At 37.4% G+C, this 15,733-nt stretch overlaps 1 protein-coding gene across 1 annotated transcript in view; it reads right to left on the bottom strand.

Moving 5' to 3' along the window:
• Positions 1 to 15,733, bottom strand: part of LOC126359192 (protein phosphatase 1L) — a 67,509-nt gene that overhangs the window by 40,046 nt on the left and 11,730 nt on the right. The window contains exon 2 of the mRNA XM_050007609.1: positions 2,143 to 2,605. Within this exon, the coding sequence (XP_049863566.1) occupies positions 2,143 to 2,605 (463 nt within the window). The remainder of the gene's footprint in view (positions 1 to 2,142; positions 2,606 to 15,733) is intronic.

Below are 15,733 nucleotides of genomic sequence, written 5' to 3' on the forward strand. Positions count from 1 at the left end.
TTTGCCAAGCCTGAACCCAGAAAATGAATTCTTATCCCTTGAGGGTCTGTGTTTAACAACTCTGCTTCAGTGGCACTGTCATTACATCTAGTAGTCATTGGTATCATGCGGTGAAAGTATTGAATGTGACTTGTAGTTTACAAATGACCAGAATCTCTATGGATTTCAAGACAGATTTTCCTTGTGGAAGCTTTTAAAAGTATCTCCCACTGAAGTCACAAGCATCAGTGAAATTTGCCAATCTTAGTGATTTTGTGTTCTTTTAAAATTAGCATGTTTTTTTGTTACTTCTGCAACAGTGTTCTGTCCTTTTTTGTGAAGCATAGGTGATCAGTACCATCATTTATTAATGTATTCGGTTTAATTCTCTCAACTGCCTAATACACTATTTCTTTGAAGTCAAGCCACATATGGTCTACACCTACATACTTAGCTGAGAGAAGTGGAGACTGTCTCTTAGGAAGGAGTCAAGCAAATTTTATCAGATTTTTTTAAATAGCTATATTTTATATTTACTTTTGGTGGATTTAAATGTTGTGGTGATCAGTCTCATTACAACAAACTTGTGGTCACTAATCCCTTTACCTGTCATGATGCTCACTATTTGTTCAGGATTATTTGTCACTATGAGGTCAGTATGTTTTCATAACTATTCACACTTCAAGCAGGCTCCTTAACTAAATGCTCACAATAATTTTCAGAGAAAGCATTTAGTACAATTTCTGATGATGTTTTATACTTGACACCAGCTTGGAACACGTATTTTGGCCACCACCAACTGTAATTATACAAGTGGGGGTACCTATTTGAACTGTTAAGCAACTGAATCACATGAGCTATTATAAATTTATTCCAGTTGTCAATATAACCATTACCCATACTAACCCACAGGAATTATGGACTTTAATTTCACATGGTAAATGACCTAACAGCAACAAATACACTGCCTCCAATTGTATTTAATCTATTCTTTCTGAACACCATTAGGTCATTTGTGAAAATTCCAGCTGAACATATTTCGGGCTTTAGCAAGCTTTCGGTACCTATAACAATATTAGCTTCAGTGTTTTCTGTTAGCACCTAGACTTCCAGTATTTATAAGAACTAATTTGCATCAAACACAACACATCGTCTCATAGTGGCATTATTAATTATGTCATCCAATAATGTAGTTTTAATCTGATTGATTGGTGCAGATAACATATATATGATGTCTGCCTTTCACACAGACTGTACACATACTTTTCTTCATTATTGGTCTCCATAATTCTGAACTGGAGGTAGTTGGCTTTGGCCAATCATGTTTTTTGTCCAGCCGTTGTCAACCTTCCAGAACTATCAATACCAGTTTTGTATGTAGTACTTACAGATACTTTGTTTCAAAACGAGTGATGAAACAATTCCAGGCCCAACATGGGCTTTTCTTGAAACTCCTCAAGGAAGAGATTTACAACACAAAGCACACCAGTGGTGCAGGGGTGTCCTTATGATAGTCTGGGGGGGGGGGGGGGGGGCACTAGACTAGGGGGGTACAGAATATTTTGGAAGACAAATGGTGACTTGGTAAGTAGCCATAAAAAATTAGATTCTGACCCTATTAACAACCTGCATAATACCAACTTTTAAATCTTTTCATGAAATAAAAACACAGACTAAACTATAGAAACTATAGTTTTTCCTTTCCTTCAGACTGCAGGGAGGGGGATGTGCAGCCCCCTCTCCCCTTTCTTGCTCCTGGGCATAGACACCCTCGCAAAGTACAGTGTGTGTAACTTCTACATTCATATGTGCTCGGTACAAAGGTCAATCCAGATGTGTAGAACCAACACATTATGAGAAGGGCAGCACTTAATCCCTTCCAATGCTCACCTCTCTGCAGCATCTATTTGCTTGGCTGAGCTTCTCGAAGTTCGAGAAATAGTAATTCAAGTTTATGATATGACTATGAACCTCCTTACAACTATATTTTCATAATTTAAATCACTGCAACAGGAGACAAAGAAATGCAGTAGAAAATAGTCTGTTTGAAATGACATTATTCACAGATTATGCTACCTATACCAAAAGCATGATAAGAACAGTATCTTACTGTGCTAAGTAGATCAGTACTACTTATCAACCTAAGAAATTTGTAAAAGTTACCTGCAACATCCAGACTCTTTTTTGCAGCTTCAACTAACAGATGATCAGCAGCAAGTACTTCATCTGTAAGAAGTCGTCCATAATCAATTGTACCTGAGGCATCCAGGTATCGAATTGGAGGGTTCGTAGGAGGTGGAGGAGCAGTTGAGGGTCGTGCCTCTCTTGTTATCGTTCTTGTACTGAGAGAACCGAGTCGCTGCAGCAGCTCGGGATCCGTTACCCCAGGAATGCCTCCAGCACGCTTTTTTACACAATCATCTGTTTGTGAAGCTGCTTTCCTGAAACTTTTCTTTCTGTCTACTGCTGGTGACCCCCCCGTTTTATTTGATTCTTGTGGCTTCTCTGCTTGTGTTGTGACATTTTCACATTCTCTGTATTTACCTTCTGCCTTCAATCTTTTGAGTTCAATGACTTTGTTGTACAAATTTTGAATCAGTTTGTCACGAGCATAGTTGGCAGCAAACTGAAAGAAAAAAAAAGTAAGTTTATTGAAAACTGTCACAGAGAATTACACAAATCTGTACAAAATGATTTTAAAGTAAATTATATATATATTTTTTAAATATCATGTCTCTAAATTACAGAACGCTTCTTTCAAATTATCGCCGATTTAATAAATGGAATGAAAACTGTAAGGAGTAAGGGCTTTATTCAAGTGGGTTGAGGCAAGAAACATTGTGCCTATAGGTGCACTGCTTACACTAGCATTGTGTTACAATGACTGCTCCAAATATTTGCAAAGCCGCTTCTCAGATATTATTACACGATTCTCCATCAGTACTTGGCACCATGTGATATGATAATTATAATTATAATAAAATAAACAAAACTGAAGTTACACATCAATTTTATTTATCCAGACACACTGCAGTGGTGTGTGCGCCGATATGAAACTTCCTGGCAGATTAAAACTGTGTGCTGAGCTACCCAAGCACGACTCACAACCCATCCTCACAACTTCAATTCTGCCAGTACCTTGTCTCCTACCTTCCAAACTTCACAGACGCTCTTCTGCAGTTTGAAAGGTAGAAGACGAGGTACTGGTAGAACTGAACCTGTGAGGATGGGTTGTGAGTCGTGCTTGGGTAGCTCAGTCCGTAGAGCACTTGCCCGCAAAAGGCAAAGGTCCCCAGTTTGAGTCTCAGCTGCACACAGTTTTAATCTGCCAGGAAGTTACAATTCTATTTATTTACAAACTGGTATTCAGATATGTGCCAAGGAAGAACAGAAAGTAACACACACCTAAAAGCTTAACAGGAAACAAAACAGAAGTATCACAAATGAACTTACATCTTTTACCTACTTTGCTAGATAGTCACCAAAGTTCTCAACACACTTCTCCCATTGTGGTACCAGTTTCAATGTGCCCTGTTCATAGTAGTACGTTTGGATGGAGTTAAGTTATCTGTGGATTGCTGATTTCATTTCTGCATCTGGCGCAAAGCATTGGCCAGCAAGGAATTTTTTTCATGGGACCAAATTGATGAAAGTCTGATGATGCAATTTCCGGACTGTTTGGTGAATGCTGAAGCACCTTCCATTTGATTATTTTCTCACAGACAGAAGCAGCAACTCAGAGGTAAGCATGGTCTTGAAGAGCTTTGACATCATCAGCATTAATGTTGTGGTATTTGTCATGAAAGGTGCAACGCAGCTTAACCAAAGTTTTAATGTAGGCTGCAGCATTCACTGTGGTCCCTGTTCAGCAAAGTATGCCAATAACACACCATGCATATCCCAGAACACAGCCACAGGCACATTCTTCACAGACTTTTTTTTGTACTTGGGAACCAGCATGTTCCCATTTCTTGGTTTCAGGTGTGAAGTGGTAAGCCCACACTTCATCACCAGTGATGAGCCCTTTCAGAAAGCTATGCCTTTCTGTCACATAACATGTCATCATTCACTGGCCTCATGGTTGCCTGTCAAGTTCATAGTCACAAAGTGAGTATTAACTTGGAAAAATATCAACATCTCATGAATAATATCATACACTATACCACAATAAATGTTTAACTGCTCTGGAAAGGTTCGCAGCTGCACAGACTGGTCATTCAAAACAGCTGCCTCAGTGGCTCTGACATTCTGTGGGGTTGCAGCTGTTACCAGACACCCAGAGCATGGCAAATCACTCTGGTTCACGTAACCTCTTGGAAGAATGTACAGCCCCAGAGACCTTTGGCCCACAAATATCAAACTACACCTCACTGTCCACCACAAGTTGATGATAGTAACATGCCTAGAAGTTGGTCAAGGGGGAGGGGGAGGGGGAGGGGGAAGGGGTAACTGGAGGGGGGGGGGGTTGGTGGAGTGGAATATCGCTTAAGAAATGGAGAATTGGGGCCTGCCACCAACAAATTGGTAAATTTTGGTGTTGCTTAAAGTAGTTTTGGAGTTCAGGGTAAAAAATGTGTATTAATAAACAATAAAGTACCCATTTTAAGTTAAATGATATTTATTGGTTCACACAGTAAGCTATTTGCCCCTCTTATTCTTTTGTTAAAATACACTGCAACGTATATTGCTACATAATTATTATAAAATAATTGACTCTTTCGGAGAAATATATTTGCTGATTTCTGTCATTTTATCCAGTGTAATATGATACCCTATTGGGGGGTGGGGGGGGGGGGGCGATATAGCCCCCATACCCCCTCCCCTTGCCACCACCTGTGAGTGTGTGTGTGTGTGTGTGTGTGTGTGTGTGTGTGTGTGTGTGTGTGTGTGTGTAAAATATCAAGGTGGTCTAAGACACCACCCACCCCTCTGAGGTGTCAGTGTTCATTAGTGAATCAGTATCTGGATGACTTGTGATGGGTCATTTACCATGACCCAATAGGTTTTTTTTTCTGTTGAGTAATATTTATTTAATGTTTTCTCAAGGTCACATAAGAAAAGGACAGGTGCTTTATTTCAGTTTCTATAATAATGCATGACATCACCAACAACTTTAATCTTTGCACAATTTAGTGCACCTTTAACCCACAGACACATACTCTGATTCATTTACTTTATGAGAATTCCTTGTCCTGAAAACCAACGGCATTATAGACATATAGTAATATATATCATGACCTCTGTTATACACCTCACATACCTTAAATGTATGACAAGCAATACCTTCTCGGCTGTTAAAAGTCTCCAGCCCTGATACACTCTCCACTTTAGCAACACGTACTAGAGCCACAGTAACCAAACCATTACCATGTGCACTAACATTCGCAATAGTAAGTGTAAAATACAGTACGCGTCCACAAAACCCTGAAGGTCTGTGCAGAATAAGTTGTGCAACTACTCCATTCTTCGTAGTGATAGAAATATTATCCATGTTTATATACTGTAAGGTGCAAGTGCCTTCTCCTCCTAAACTAATGTGGCGTAACAAATATATATATTCTTGTGTCATAGTTATGACCTATCTTGCTAGAGCTCTCCTTGGCACAAACTTCACACTACATCGTCATGAAATTTCAACATTCTATCTGCAATACCAGGGGAGAAAATAATTATTGTGCATTACTTTCCAATCCTCCTTTGTATGTTATCTTTCAGTGACTACTACCAGTTGCAATAACACATAAAATAACCATGCAACAGACGTACAAAGTAATACATCACTTATGACATTTACAAATGTAAAGTTAATCTCAAATAGGTCTAAAACAAGAGGCTATATTTTAATACATAAATCTGATCTTATCATTTAATAACATACTTTTTTTCATATATGCATAAACGAAATTACTGATGAAACTTTCCCTAAAGGAGGAGACTCGAAAACTGATGGTTCTTTGAAACTATGCTAGTCTTCTATTTTGTCTTTTTATTGATTTTTAATATTTACATCTTTCTTAGATAGTTATATGAAGCATATGATTCATATATTACATGGGTGGTTTCCATTAGGTCACATTCAGTAAATAGTGAATCAGGTTTCTGCAGTCCCCAGTCTCCCTCTGGTTTGACACTCGAATAGCTATGATTAGCCATTATTGACCTAAATAGAATTTCTCATGCTGTTACTTGATTTGCCACTAAACTACGTGTTTATTCATATAAAACAAGGGTCTGCACTTGCAGTGTTTCAACATGTTTGCAAGAATCAAAGGGTGCAACATTTTTTTATGCTTCTGTGTGGTTTGCAGTGGCCAGCGCACACAAATACAATTTTTCATTTTCTTGTTTTAGTGCAGAGTGTTATTAGAAAAGTATGAACTGTACCCACAACTGAAAATGATGGGACTGATTTTCTGTAACTCCTTTTGAAAGTCTAATTTGGAGTATGTAACAAAGATGAGATGATGCATCAAAGTCACTGAAGAAATGTAAAAGCAAAGGCACATGAAGATGAAAATCTTACAACAAAACTGATTAAAGATGGAAGACAAAGTGATATAAATGGGACTTCACAGAATTCCACTTGAGTAGAGACAAGCTCGAAAACTGGAATAATACATTCCTTTTCTATTTCACCAGGAAGGAGACAGAACATACAAAAACAATGATACACCTACCAGCCTCCTCTCTGTGAAGAACAAAACTTTCACGCAAAAAGCATTGAATTTTAAGCAAGCTCAGGAAACATTTTATGTCTTAATTCCATACATGTATGGAGTGTGGGAAGACTGAGGTCCATATTTCAGCAAACAATGCGAGAACAATGAACAATACTGCATACCATCCCAACATTCCATTTAAGTTCACTAATAATCTCAGTTAACCTTTTGTATGGGCTATAATATTATTATTTACTGAATTTTTTCTGGTTGCTGCTAGAGGAAAGAAGTGTAGTTGGGGGGGGGGGGGGGGGGGGGACTGGAAGAGGAGACAATAGGTCCCATCCACTGACACGAATTATACAGGTAGAGGTGTGCTGCTAGGAGAAGCAGTGCCCTGCACTTTCAGTGCTGAGCAATATGTACTGAGCATCACAATAAAAATAGAGAACATTTAAACAATGGAAAAACCAGAATGGAATGTAACAATATTATGAAAAGGAAAGTTGCCACTCACCATACAGTGATAGGCACAACAAAAAGACTGTCACAAATAAAGCTTTCAGCCATTAAAGCCTTGTTTGTGTGTGTGTGTGTGTGTGTGTGTGTGTGTGTGTGTGTGTGTGTGTGTGTGTGTGTTCTATTGTTGACGAAGACCTTAATGGCCAAAAGTTTTCTTTGTGACAGTCATTTTGTTGTGTCTATCTGTGACTCAGCACCTCCACTATATGGCGCATAGCAACTTCTTGTTTCATAATAAAGAATAATTAAATCTTTCATGAAATTTCTTTACTGGCATGTTCATTTTTAATCTTTGTATGTATTACATAAAATTTTGTATCAATTGTCTCCAGCAGCATTCAATTAACTCTTACAATGAGCCAGATTTGTTTCGTCATATAGTTTGAAGCAAACATATCCAACAGAGCAACGTAACATTACATGCTCTACATACTGTAATGGCTGCTACAAGCAATACTGCTACACACAGTACTGTCTGTTATTGTTAGATATGTGTAAGAGTGGCAGTAGCTGGGTGGCCCAGTTTTCCAATTACCTCCAACATTGATCTATTATGATACTACAAGCTGAATTTTCTGAGTGTCAGTTGTATTTGATGTAACACAATGCACCACTTGAAAGTATAGTACAAAATTATAAACAGTAAAAACATCAAATTTCATGGAATTCACAGATTTTGAGAACATTCTGTCTCATATCCAATAAAACCTGTATTGATAACCCTTTAAGTACAAGGCATGGATTTGATACATGTCAGCAAACAAAAAGCATAAACATCAATCCAACAAGATAGTGAGAAATTTAGAATTTTAAGGAATTCTGTTCTGAGATTCTGGAGTTGGCAGTCATGTGTGTGTGAGGTGTGCTTGTTTGTGTGAATGAATGGTGTGTGTTTCTCTCTCTTTTGGTGATGAGGGCCGTGGCTGAAAGCTTATGTGTAAGAATCTTTTAATTGTACCTTTCTGAAACTTAATGTGTCATCTTTGTGGTAAGTAGCAGTCTATCTTACATTACTGAAAATCCAACCTGCAGTTTCCATTCTTCGAACTGTAAGAAATATCAGGTAAGGGGATTCTGTCTCACCAAAATTATTCTTAACAAACCTAGGGGAAGTTTAGGGATCTAAAACTGAGATGAAGAAAGAATGCATGCTGATGAAACATCACAGATGAACAGTCTTATTTTCATTGAGAACACTATACTGTATGCCTGTGGATAAAATAAACTTTGGAAACTAATTGAAGAACTTAATACAATGAGTTTGAAAGTTGGCCTGAAAATCTTTTATATTTACACTAAAATAAGGGGCACTTAACACATTAACACAAAGAATATTACACATTAATAATCAAGTCACTGAATCAGTGGGTGAGATTTTATATTTAGGGGAGTTTATGACAACTACAGGGACAGCTGAAGAAATAAAGACTAGTAAGAATGGTCTGGAGTGCTTTTGGTGAACAAATAAGGTTTTCACAACAAAGGTTTCAATATCTCAGAAACAAAGTTTATAGCACAATCTATCAAGTATAGCAGGATTGGGGACTGTGGCTGTTATGTGATACAAATTGTTAAATGTGTCATTGTGGGTTTTAATAACTGCTTCAGCTGTACTGTTGGATCACTACCAGTTTTGTGGCACTAAAAGCCACATCTTCAGGTGAACATCTGTATAACAATAAATCCAGAAGGAATAGCAACGCTAAAACATATGCTGGTATGGTTAATTATTTAAAGATTTTTAAAATTTGTTAAAAATATTATAAACTTTTACAAGAGAATGTCAAAATGTTAGTAATCCCATGACTAAAACATTCGAGGGGAAAAGATCGGAATCTTTTACCCAACATTCATTGTCCGTCAGAAAAAAAACACCACTAACAGGCAGTATGTCACAGAATAAAACAGCTGGATTCCAATACAGAGGATGGGTCGTAAACAAATCATACCACAGTGATTCACTGGTATGGAGAAAATAAATGAAAACTATTAAGACCTAATTTTGGGGCAGAATAAATTTTTAAAACTTTAAAATGATGTATCATACTAGTGTATATCTCAGGGCTGTTATTTCTTTTGGATTTATTGTTACACAGGTGTTCACACGAAGATGTGGCTTTTAGTGCCACAAAATCAGTAGTGATCCAACAATAAAGGACTGAATACAGCTGAAGTGGTTATTAATACCCAATATGATACTCATAGCTGTTGTTGCCCTACCAACAGGTTTTTCTGTTAACTGTACAGCAGGAAGCAGTCACAAATTGGTCCTGGTTCACTTTATTGAAAAGTACTCTTATGGGTTTTGAACGGACCCAATTCATCATCAGATGACTCGCAAGATTTCAACAAAACACTAAATTAACTAGTGGTTTGATGACAGCATGGACGCCATGTGATGATGGACTGTAACAGTGCAGAACCAGCAACAGTCCTTTTTCAATAAAGTAAACCAAAACCAATTTGTGGCTGGTTGCTGCAGTACAGCATCATCAAGAAAGTTTATAATCAAATTGCATTACCAGTTTTGAGTTGTATGTATGGAATTTTGATGTAAAAATGTCTCAAAAACGGAGGGTTGTTCAGTGAACAAAAGAGAGATGCAACTTTGAAATTATTAGGAATTATACGAATGGATCACAGAATAGATTGGAGTCAAAGATGAAATTATATCTGTAATGAAAGTGAAATGGAGGAGAAGATATGTAGTTAGTTGAACAGATGATAATTGATTAAGGATGCTTGGGATAAGAGAAATACTGATTTATAATTATATTCTCTCACATTCCCTTGTTTCAGGAAAAGAACTGTTTTATTCATGTAGAAAACTTTAGGAATTGCCACTTTTCATAACAGCTACAAAACTCTCCAACAAGAAATCGTTCCATTTTCACCAACTCTGTTTCATGACTTACGTGAATATGTCAGTGATGTCTAATGCTTTTTTATTTTTTTTTTAATCCCTCGGAATCTGCAGTATTTAAAACTTTGAGAGGTGGTAGTACTCATCAAAATAAGAAAAATAAGTCCAATAAACTTGGGTATGAAAATGCATACTTTCTGAGGTAAGTCCAATAAACTTGGGACCAGAAATGCATACTTTCTGCAGTAAACGTGTTTACAGGAGGGGTTCATTCATTCATTCCAATGCACCCCTCTGTCTTTCAGCCTAAGGAATTATGCACCGTTTCAAGTAAAACCGGTTGTTGTTGTACCTCCTGGTACACGCTGAAGAGGTGAACTTATAGTGCCTGCACACCATTGACTGTTTCAAAAGTCTATTGTAAACCCTGCATCGGCAGTAAACAAAATCTTGGATGTGAACAGTGGATTTGCAGCACACTTCCACAACAGCCATTGACAGAACTGACGTTGCAATGATTATCTTTTGGTCTTAGAGCCTGAACATACTGTAGATGATATCGGTACAGCAAACGTTGATGAACTACCCTCTAGATAAGAGGGTAAGACATGCCATCTGCTACCACTAATCTTCACACACCAGCCCCAGGGGTTTCTCCCATTAAACATAGCACACACACCACTATGTCAGGTGTGCATACTGTGCAGGCCTACTGTCAGTCTTCTGAGATGCATGGGCACTTGTGTCTCTCAAACGCTGGAATGGATATTTTTCAGCGCAGAGAGCAGGGGCTCACAGGCTACGTCCATTTCTCAAACCATACCAGAATATCATATCTGCCCCAGTAGTAGACTTCAATTGCTAACAAGCGACGGAAGGGAGAAAATTTAAGTGTACTACATGCAATCGCAGTAAACACATAAGTGAATCTGCATTTGGAAGAAGGTAAAATGTCATGACACATACCCAAGGCTGACAGTACTCTCGATTAAGACACACAAACATGAGGAAAGCTAAAACAGCCTGCGACACGACTCCAACCACACAACTGACTGCAGAGCACCTAACGATAGGTAGAGTATTGCGAGTTAGACAACATAATACCTTGCTGACACAGCTGATGGAGTGCCAATGCAACGAATGTGCTAATATCTGCAACCAAGCATTGTACAGCCCTCTCTATAAACAAGTGCTTATCTTGGAATATATGCGTTTCCAGACCCGTGCTTATTGGACTTATTTTTCTTGTTTCAGTGAGTACTACCACCTCTCAAGGTAGTCAACACTTCAACACTTTTTTTTTAACGCCTGTATATTTATAAAATTACAGAGAGAGAGAGAGAGAGAGAGAGAGAGAGAGAGAGAGAGTGGCTGGTCAGTACTCACGTTCAAGTAGCTGACAGACCTGACAGACGCAGGTTCCAGTCTATTAATGTACTTCTCCAAGGGCAAAAAAGGGATAGGGTGGGAAAAATTAGAAAGGGCAGCAGGTTGCTTGGACCCTAGGATGAGAGGGACCCACCTCTTGCAACAACAATGGGAAACAAAGATTCTATATTTTGGTAGAATTTGTTTGTGATCACCATCAACTTCCAGACACAGGTAAAAATTATGTCTGGGCTTGAATCCCACTTCCACAGTGCTGCCTCAATGATATTAGTTGACCTGGAATATGCTAGATATGGCACAACAGACCATTTAAAAGACAACAATACATTATAAATTGAGGAAAATCACCAATTTTCCTGGGAATAATTCCTGAGAATCTTTTGGTTTACTTTCAGGGCCATTCCTTACCAAGTGGTCTGATATCGAGAAATATTCCTGCATGACCATCATGGATTTTGATGAAATTTTGTATGAACATTCACACATGTTCTCAATGAACACTGGTAAAGCTTCAGTTTCAGAAATTCAATACTTGCAGCGATATAGTCACTTGTTTCAAACCATAGCACAGTTTCCAATAGTGCATCCTTTAACTTTCAGCGACTTTGAGACGAGATATTTCTGTAAGTATTTGCATGAAAGAAACAAAACCTGGCCATCTTATACAACTTTTAGAGCTCTTTAAAGTAAAATAAGAAAAGGATTTCTTATAGATAATTTGAAGCAATGTTGGGCGAAAAAATTGCTGTTTAAAAAAATGCGAATTTAGTTTTTTATATCTCCTAAAGTAATTGTGGGATGTACATGAAACTTTGCACACCATAACTCACCAACACAAGGTCTTAGAATATAAAATTTCATTCTCCTATTGATTTCCTTTATTTCACAAATCTAGGGTGAAGTTGACGATTTTTCAAAAAGTGCTAAAAATGGGTATTTTTAGTAAAATTTTTCAAAAAAGTGTTTTCTCCAAACTCTTCTAAACCATGGTCATTAGAAAAGCATATTCTAAACTATCTAGAAAAGTGGATTTGGTTTTGCAATGCAAGCATATAAGGGCCTAAAAAGTAGCATCATCAAGAGGCACACTGGAACTTTGAACACATTTTTCTGACATTCAAATTATACCTGAAACCTTTTATTATGCCTAATAAATGTTTATCAGTGCCTTGAATAATTGAAATAAAAAGATCTGGTAAATAGGCAATAAGACTGTCAGAAAAACTTGAAAACTATCTATGAGAGGTAGCCCTTCTGCTTTTATCATAAGTGTTCATCTGCATAAAACTCTCCCCATTTGCAAAAAAGAGAGAGAGAGAAGATAGATCATAAAGAATTCAATAAATAATAGCTTCATATTTTTTGTACTTCTCAAAATTGTAAATATTTACAAGTGGAAAATGAAAACCTAATTTTTGGATTCAATTGTATAAAACATTTTTCCAAAAAAGAATCAATTTGCTTGAATCATGCATCAAGTGATGTAAATTTTCCAGTCAATATTGCAGAGACTTTAATTCACTAGGTGTTGTAACCTGTGAATTTTTGTCTTAAAGTTATTAGAGAAACATGTGAAATTGGTTGGTTAAACAATAAGAGTTCTAATTTTGTATTTAATCACACTTAAATGTAGCCTACTACCTTGGTAAATACGTAACCACTAGTTTCACAGACAAAATTCACAAGATTCACTGTTTGTAGAAAATATAATGGTAACAATTACTTTAACAGTCAGTTTCATTATTGTGAGCCTTGTTCGAACAATCAGTATTTCAGTGGTGTGTTTGCAGCATAGTGAGTGGGTTCTCTTGACTGAGTGTGGCTTGTTAAGTGATTCGTAAGACCATCAAAGTTTGTAATCTAATTTACAAAAAAATTGTTTTGATTGTGTCTTTTATAGCATATATCTATTATTAGATTTTTTATTGGCATTATACATTGTGTATAATTTCATTCAGTAGCAATTTGTCTGAAATTTAAGCAGATTATAATTTGCACTTAGAGGCCAAATACATTATTTAGTTACTAATTAGATATGGATGCAGAAGGGAACAGCATACCTTCATGCTCAATTGGGCAAGGACATGGTGGAACAAAGTGTCACGTCACTTTCTTTGTCAAAAAAGCTGCTTTAAAATGGTTTGCGGATTTTAGTGATGAGGAAAAAGAGTTGTTAGTCCGACGCTCTGAAGCAAAGCTGGACAATAACTCTCAAGTTTGCCTACACCATGAAGCCCTGTTATTGACACAATATGAAAAGAAAAGAGAGAGAGAGAGAGAGAGAGAGAGAGAGAGAGAGAGAGAGAGAGAGAGAGAGAGAAAAGAGCTTCAATCCCTTTGGGAAGGTGAATCAATGTTAAGGCAGGAATTCACACTCTTGATACTGAAACAGCTAATAAGGCTTCTGATATGTTGAAGAAGCAGCTTGTTAATAACATAAAGCCAGGTCAGAAAATTTGTCCGGCTTGCAGGACTACCTTAAACACTTGGACGAAGCTTTATCAGCTTCATCATCACATTCTGATGAGGACTTTACACCAAAAGAAGAATTAAATAGTAGCTTATTGTCTAACGGTATTTCACCCCTGAAGAGAACAGTAAGCTACAGAGATAAGCCCCAATATGTGAAGAAGAAAATTCAAAAGGCTCAAAATGTGATTAAAAACAATTGTAAATGCAATGGGAGTAAACCGACAAATTGAAGATGCTAGTGAAATTAAGGAATGTGGAAACTGTGCCGACTATGCACATTTGCTGACTGAACTGAAAGCCAAGATGCAAATTTTAACCTTGGCACCTGTAAGTTGGACAGTCAGACAAACAGCAGCTCAGTTCGGCATGTCCGAAAGAATGGTGAAGAATGCTCGGAAGCTTAAAGCAGAGAAGGGCATTCTGGCACTTCCCGAAAATAGGCAAAGCAGGAAATTACCAGAAGAAGTTGCTAATAGAGTGCGAATTTTTTTTTTAAGATGATGAGCATAGTAGGGTGTGCCCTGGAAAAAAAGACGTATTTCAGTTAGACTTTTAAATAGAAAGACATACATGCAGAAAAGATTGTTACTTTGCAATTTATGGGAAATATATGTTATCTATAAGAATATAAATGGTCCAGAAATAGCGTTCTCAAAGTTTTGTGAACTTAGACCCAAATTATGTGTAGCAGCAGGATCAGCTGGAATGCATGCAGTTTGCGTCTGTGCAATTCATCAAAATGTTAAGCTTATGCTTGGCGGAGCTGGTATACGTGAAAATTATAAGGAGATTCTCAGCAAGACAGTTTGCAGTTTGAACTCTAAACAGTGCATGCTACATCGCTGTGAAAGGTGTCATGGGCCCGAAGCTATAGCATCTGAAATTGCCAGCTATTTCCTACATCATGAGCCACAGGAAGTTATTGCGTTTAAGCAATGGATACATACCTATCGGGCAACACTGGACAGAAAGCAAATGGTAGTGGATGAATTTATTGAAGATGTAAAAAATAAAATATGGGGTCTGTCATGCCATCATTACATTGCCAAGCATCAAAGCTTGCATCTTAAAGGCCTTAAATGTCATCTGAAAGACAAAGAGCTTGTTGTCCTGCTGGATTTTGCAGAAAATTATTCTTTTATCATTCAGGATGCTGTGCAAGGCTTTCACTGGGACAATATTCAAGCAACAATTCATCCATTTGTTATATACTTTCGTCAAAATGAGAAAGTAGAATCTTTAAGTTTTTGCATTATCAGTGATTGTTTGCGGCATTGCACTATTACATTTTACGTTTTTATCAAGGAGCTCATCAAATACATAAAAGCACGGTTTGCACAGATATCCCACATTCATTATTTCAGTGATGGCTCCAGTGCTCAAGTATTGAATTTCTGAAACTGAAGCATTACCAGTGTTCATTGAGAACATGTGTGAATGTTCATACAAAATTTCATCAAAATCCATGATGGTCATGCGGGAATATTTCTCGATATCAGACCACTTGGTAAGGAATGGCACTGAAAGTAAACCAAAAGATTCTCAGGAATTAATCCCAGGAAAATTGGTGATTTTCCTCAATTTATAATGTATTGTTGTCTTTTAAATGGTCTGTTGTGCCATATCTAGCATATTCCAGGTCAACTAATATCATTGAGGCAGCACTGTGGAAGTGGGATTCAAGCCCAGACATAATTTTTACCTGTGTCTGGAAGTTGATGGTGATCACAAACAAATTCTACCAAAATATAGAATCTTTGTTTCCCATTGTTGTTGCAAGAGGTGGGTCCCTCTCATCCTAGGGTCCAAGCAACCTGCTGCCCTTTCTAATTTTTCCCACCCTATCCCT

This window comes from Schistocerca gregaria, chromosome 1 (assembly GCF_023897955.1).
Source record: "Schistocerca gregaria isolate iqSchGreg1 chromosome 1, iqSchGreg1.2, whole genome shotgun sequence".
NCBI classification, from domain to species: Eukaryota; Metazoa; Arthropoda; class Insecta; order Orthoptera; family Acrididae; genus Schistocerca; species Schistocerca gregaria.